Source organism: Pecten maximus, unplaced genomic scaffold (genome assembly GCF_902652985.1).
Source record: "Pecten maximus unplaced genomic scaffold, xPecMax1.1, whole genome shotgun sequence".
NCBI classification, from domain to species: Eukaryota; Metazoa; Mollusca; class Bivalvia; order Pectinida; family Pectinidae; genus Pecten; species Pecten maximus.
In genome coordinates this window covers 17,492-24,800 of record NW_022981624.1, presented here as the reverse complement: position 1 = coordinate 24,800, position 7,309 = coordinate 17,492, and the positions used below count along the sequence as shown (strand labels likewise).

The 7,309-nt window shown below is 36.8% G+C and overlaps 1 protein-coding gene across 1 annotated transcript; it reads right to left on the bottom strand.

Moving 5' to 3' along the window:
• Positions 1-1,256: 1,256 nt before the first annotated feature.
• LOC117320161 (integumentary mucin C.1-like) lies at positions 1,257-6,453 on the bottom strand. Its single transcript, XM_033874825.1, has 3 exons — positions 6,173-6,453; positions 5,636-5,757; positions 1,257-2,158 (listed from the first exon to the last, which is right to left on the bottom strand). The coding sequence occupies exons 1-3, from the start codon at positions 6,394-6,396 to the stop codon at positions 1,257-1,259; spliced, it is 1,248 nt and encodes a 415-aa protein (XP_033730716.1). The 5' UTR covers positions 6,397-6,453.
• Positions 6,454-7,309: the final 856 nt, after the last annotated feature.

Sequence of the window (7,309 nt, the reverse complement as noted above, 5' to 3'; positions counted from 1 at the left end):
GTTCTTGATATAATTTATTGTTTTTTAGTGAGGGCATTTTGATTTGAAAAGGGAAACCTTTTTGAGTTCCCAGTGCAGTGATGTCTACTTTTATACCTTTGTTATTTGATTAATTACCTGAAGATGAGGGAACAAATCACTGCCATTATGATGAAAAGTGCCAAAACACCTATTACCACTGCCAGGAGTGTCGTATCCAAATCCTGTCAACATGGAAATAAAATACGGTTATGGCATATCAATATTCAGCAAATATCATCATAATGTTTAATAAAACATAATACAAATCTGATTCTATGGAAATATACTCTACTACTCCATGACATATTGCACTGGATAAGTATATACAGCTGTATAATTGGATAGACATATTTTACTGAAGAGGCATATAATTTTGAATATGTATATCATATCAAATTTATCTAACGCGTTAACTCAATGTGTAACTGTAATCCTGTGAGAGTTATAAAATAATAACTTTCCGAAGTAGGCAGAGTAATGCTTAAATATGTTATTGGATATGATATGGTATTGAATAATGTTATTAGAAAGTAGGTATATACTATTTTTGTAATAGCACAAATTCACAACGTATCATCAAATTACATTTCCGGTGTTGTGTCCCGCTGTTGCAGAATTAAGAGACGTCGTTTCAGCATCAGGTACAGAGGTAGGACGGATCCTTTGGATAAGGGAAGGAGTTGGAGTTGTAGTGGTGGTATAATCTGTAGTGGTGGTTGGAGTTATAGTGGTGGTAGGAGTTGTAGTGTTGGTAGGAGTTGTAGTGGTGGTAGGAGTTGTAGTGTTGGTAGGAGTTATAGTGGTGGTAGGAGTTGTAGTGGTGGTAGGAGTTATAGTGGTGGTAGGAGTTGGTAGGTTGGTAGGAGTTGTAGTGGTGGTAGGGTTGTGTGGTGGTTGGAGTTATAGTGGTGGTCGGCGTTGTAGTCTGGTGGTCGGCGTTGTCGTGGTGGTAGGAGTTGTAGTGGTGGTAGGGTTGTAGTGGTGGTAGCGTTGTAGTGGTGGTCGGCGTTCTGTGGTGGTCGCGTTGTCGTGGTGGTAGGAGTTGTACGTGTTGGTAGGAGTTGTGTGGTGGTAGGCGTTGTCGTGGTGGTAGCGTTGTAGGTTGGTCGGCGTTCTAGTGGTGGTCGGAGTTGTCGTGGTGGTCGGCGTTATACGTGGTGGTCGGGTTGTCGTGTTGGTCGGCGTTGTCGTGGTGGTAGGCGTTGTCGTGGTGGTCGCGTTCTAGTGGTGTCGAGTTATAGTGGTGGTCGGAGTCTGTGGTGGTAGGAGTTGTAGTGGTGGTAGGAGTTGTTGTAGTGGTGGTAGGAGTTGTAGTGTTGGTAGGAGTTGTAGTGTTGGTAGGAGTTATAGTGGTGGGTAGGAGTTGTAGTGGTGGTAGGAGTTATAGTGGTGGTAGGAGTTGTAGTGTTGGTAGGAGTTGTAGTGGTGGTAGGAGTTATAGTGGTGGTAGGAGTTGTAGTGGTGGTAGGAGTTATAGTGGTGGTAGGAGTTGTAGTGGTGGTAGGAGTTGTAGTGTTGGTAGGAGTTATAGTGGTGGTAGGAGTTATAGTGGTGGTAGGAGTTGTAGTGTTGGTAGGAGTTGTAGTGGTGGTAGGAGTTGTAGTGTTGGTAGGAGTTGTAGTGGTGGTAGGAGTTGTAGTGTTGGTAGGAGTTGTAGTGGTGGTAGGAGTTGTAGTGGTGGTAGGAGTTGTAGTGGTGGTAGGAGTTGTAGTGTGTGGTAGGAGTTGTAGTGTGGTAGGCAGTTGTGTGTTGTGTCGGTAGGTTATAGTGGTGGTAGGAGTTGTAGTGTTGGTAGGAGTTGTAGTGGTGGTAGGAGTTGTAGTGGTGGTAGGAGTTGTAGTGGTGGTAAAATCTGTAGTGGTGGTTGGAGTTGTAGTGGTGGTAGGAGTTGTAGTGGTGGTTGGAGTTGTAGTGGTGGTTGGAGTTGTAGTGGTGGTAGGAGTTGTAGTGGTGGTAGGAGTTATAGTGGTGGTAGGAGTTGTAGTGGTGGTAGGAGTTATAGTGGTGGTAGGAGTTGTAGTGGTGGTAGGATCTGTAGTGGTGGTAAAATCTGTAGTGGTGGTTGGAGTTGTAGTGGTGATAGTACACGTTGGTGTTATACTTTGATTTGTAGTGTTACAGTCGCTCCCTGACCATCCTGAAATTATAAACGTAATTTTGTTATTAGTAATCTCTTTTAACTCGTCATGTAGATCAGATTAAAACAGACGCCAATACTGATTACTACCAGCAATGATGTCATATTGGTAAATAGTTTGAAGGAACCAGCGATGTACATTTGAATATAAACTGGCGGCTGAGCATAATTATGGAGTCTGCGATAATGGTCAGTTTAAGCGGACTAATTTGCACAATTCACCCCCCCCCCCCCCCCCCCTAGGAATTGATATGAAGAAACTTAAAGCACAAATATATGTTTGAAAGCGAGGTTACAAGGTCAATTCCAAGTCATCCCACAAACAGCCAGACATAGTATTAAAAAGGTAAGCATTCATATTCAAGGAAATGAAATATATTCTAGAAACCTGATAAATAATGAAATAGTGTAATATAAAATAGAATTAAGGATGTGTATCAGCAAGAAATCATTAATAGGATAAATGGGATATCACGATGAGTATTATATAAACATTAAGTTGATAATTTTCTTTACAATTTTATCTAATTAAGTCTATTAATAGTGTTTATAAAAAGTGTTTATCTAAAACAAAACTTTCGCCGCATAATCTAAGTATAGATTAGATTATGACAGAAAACTACAATGTCTATTTTACTCTGATCGTAATCAAAAACATATTAAGAATTATTATTACAGAAAGCCAAGTACATTTTTGTACATGTATTTTCAAATTAGTAAAAATATGAAGTGTAAACAATGTAAAAGAACTTAATAAAACTGGTAAATGTATTTATTTAGCTTTCAGAAAAAGGACAGAAAAATTAAATAGTTGAATATCATCTTATTAAACTATTGAGATGCACGTTTTTAGAATGAGCTTACAATATCATGTTGATCACTCCGTTTCTCGTGTGTTTGTACTGTTGAATATTTATGAATGATCATGTTGTTATTTTCAATTATGGGGCGGTATGTCCATGGAATAACACGAAGTTGAATTTGATATATCTACCTGCGAGGAAGACTTGTTTCACATTACACAATTACATCTTAACTTAGGACACAGACTTTGTAACACAATGATATATTTACCCGGGACGCAGACATTGAAACATCAGTTTATATTTACCTGGGAGACAGACATTGTAACATAATTATCTATTTACCTGGGACACAGACTCTGTAACACATTTATCTATTTACCTGGGACACAGACTTTGTAACACAGTGATGTATTTACCTGGTATACAGATTTTGTAACACAAGGTTATATTTACCTGGGACACAGACTTTGTAACACAGTGATACATTTACCTAGCACACAGACTTTGTAACACAATTTTCTATTTACCTTGGACACAGACTTTGTAACACAGTGATATATTTACCTGGGACACAGACTTTGTAACACAATTTTCTATTTACCTGGGACACAGACTTTGTAAAACCATGATTTATTTACCTGGTACACAGACATTGTAACATAATGATACATTTACCTGGGACACAGACATTGTAACACAATGATATATTTACCTGTGACACAGACTTTTTAACACAATTATCAATTTACCTGGGACACAGACTTTGTAACATAAGTTTTTATTTACCTGGGGCACAGATTTTGTAACACAGTGATATATTTACATGGAACACAGACTTTGTAACATAAGGTTATATTTACCTGGTAGACAGACTTTTTAACACAATTATCTATTTACCTGGGACACAGACTTTGTAACACAGTGATGTATTTACCTGGTATACAGACTTTGTAACATCAGGTTATATCTACCTGTGACACAGACTTTGTAACACAGTGATACATTTACCTTGGACACAGACTTTGTAACACAGTGATGTATTTACCTGGGACACAGACTTTGTTGCACAATTTTCTATTTACCTGGGACACAGACTTTGTAAAACCATGATATATTTACCTGGGACATAGACATTGTAACATAATGATAAATTTACCTGGGACATAGACATTGTAACACAATGATATATTTACCTGTGACACAGACTTTTTAACACAATTATAAATTTACCTGGGACACAGACTTTGTAACATAGGTTAATATTTACCTGGGACACAGACTTTGTAACACAGTGACATATTTACCTTGGACACAGACTTTGTAACACAATTTTCTATTTACCTCGGACCCAGACATTGCAACACAATAATATATTTACCTGGGACACAGACTTTGTAACATCAGTTTATATTTACCTGGGACACAGACTTTGTAACACAATGATATATTTACATTGGACACAGACTTTGTAACACAGTGATGTATTTACCTGGGACACAGACTTTGGAACACAGTGATGTATTTACCTGGTAGACAGACTTTGTAACACAGTGATATATTTACCTGGGACACAGACTTTGTAACACTGATATATTTACCTGGTAGACAGACTTTGTAACACAGTGATATATTTACCTGGGACACAGACTTTGTAACACAGTGATGTATTTACCTGGTAGACAGACTTTGTAACACAGTGATATATTTACATGGAACACAGACTTTGTAACATAAGGTTATATTTACCCGGTAGACAGACTTTTTAACACATTTATCTATTTTCCTGGGACACAGACTTTGTAACACAGTGATACATTTATCTGGCACACAGACTTTGTAACACAATTTTCTATTTACCTTGGACACAGACTTTGTAACACAGTCATATATTTACCTTGGACACAGACTTTGTAACACAGTCATATATTTACCTGGGACACAGACTTTGTAACACAATTTTCTATTTACCTGGGACACAGACTTTGTAAAACGACGATTTATTTACCTGGGACACAGACATTGTAACATAATGATAAATTTACCTGGGACACAGACATTGTAACACAATGATATATTTACCTGTGACACAGACTTTTTAACACAATTATAAATTTACCTGGGACACAGACTTTGTAACATAAGGTTATATTTACCTGGGACACAGACTTTGTAACACAGTGATACATTTACCTGGCACACAGACTTTGTAACACAATTTTCTATTTACCTTGGACACAGACTTTTTAACACAATGATATATTTACCTTGGACACAGACTTTGTAACACATTGATATATTTACCTGGGACACAGATTTTGTAACACAATTTTCTATTTACCTGGGACAGAGACTTTGTAAAACCATGATTCATTTACCTGGGACACAGACATTGTAACATAATGATAAATTTACCTGGGACACAGACATTGTAACACAATGATATATTTACCTGTGACACAGACTTTTTAACACAATTATAAATTCACCTGGGACACAGACTTTGTAACATAAGTTTATATTTACCTGGGGCACAGACTTTGTAACATAAGTTTATATTTACCTGGGACACAGACTTTGAAGCATAAGATTATATTTACCTGGGACACAGACTTTGTAACACAATGATAAATTTACCTGGGACACAGACTTTGTAACATAAGTTTATATTTACCTGGGAGACAGATTTTGTCTCCATTCTTGTCGCACCTGTAACGGCATGGATCTTCCTTACAGTATTTAGTGCAGTCTCCGTAGTAAAATGTGTCACATACGAAAGTCAGTGTTACATCGACCCTTAATAGAAATTAAGAAAAAATAATGGTGTTAATCAATAATTATAGAGTTAGAACCTCATCGAATTTAGGAGAAGACTTTGAAGGTTATTTACCATAAGTTGTTGTTTTCGAATTATTAAGAATCGGTTAGAAAGCTGGTCAAGTTATTTAAGGTGAGCTTGGTTCGACGCTTCCTGCTCTTGCTGACAGCAGGTAACTTATTGATTGAAGACTCCAGGTGATGAAGTACGCTAATAACAAAGGAGTCCATCACAGTTATTTTCATAGTTTTTTTCCCATACCGATTTCACTTCTGGTTTATTCATATTGTTAGATATCAATTAGTTTGTTTCTTAATTTATACACATTAGTTACAAAATAAAATATTCCGAATGAAAGTTCACGTCATTTCAGTACAGTAGCGTTAAACTAACCTGATTTTGCCACCTGTCAGTGATTCCTTAATTTGCCGGGCCTCAAAATTGTTCCCCGTGATATTTGTATACGATTTGCTTATTGTTCCCATCTGTATATCATAACTTAATGTGATGTCGTCCCAGCCTTTAATAAGAATTGAAACACCTTTCTGTAAAAAAAATGTCAGAAAATTATCATATCGGCACCGAAATGATCTGCATATAATTCTATATCTAAGCATTTAATGGGGAAATTATCTGTGTCACTGGCCACAGCATATGCTATGCGTACAGGGACGTAGCGTCTATAAGAAAACAAAAGTGGGCAGTGGGTGGCTGAATCAATCTTTGTAGGCGAAGTTTCCTATCCCTGGGTAGAAATGTCTACTATGTCTTTGCAAACGTATATTGACCATGTAAGTCGGCTTAAACTATTCATAGGCGGAGTGACACTTATTTTCCATCAATTAACATATTTCTGATCCAAACAAACAATCAGTATTCTATTGTCAGAATCAGTATTTTATTGCCCATTATACCATCTTACGATATGTTATACCACAAACAGTATTCTATTGTCATAGTCAGTATTATATTACCCGTCTTACAATCTTACGATAGGTTATACCCCAATAAGTATTGTATTGTCACAATCAGTATCATGTTGTCACAATCAGTATTATATTGTCACAATCAGTATGCTATTGTCACAGTCAGTATTCTATTGTCACAATCAGTATTCTATTGCCCCTTATACAATCTTACGATAGGTTATACCTCAATCAGTATTGTATTGTCACAATCAGTATCATGTTGTCACAATCAGTATTATATTGTCACAATCAGTATGCTATTGTCACAGTCAGTATTCTATTGTCACAATCAGTATTCTATTGCCCCTTATACAATCTTACGATAGGTTATACCTCAATCAGTATTATATTGTCACAATCATCAGCATGCTATTATCACAATCAGTATGCTATTGTCACAGTCAGTATCATATTGTCACAATCAGTATTCTATTGCCACAATCAGTATTCTATTGTCACAATCAGTATTCTATTGCCGTCATACAATCTTACGATAGGTTATACCTCAATCAGTATTATATTGTTACAATCAGCATGCTATTATCACAATCAGTATCATGTT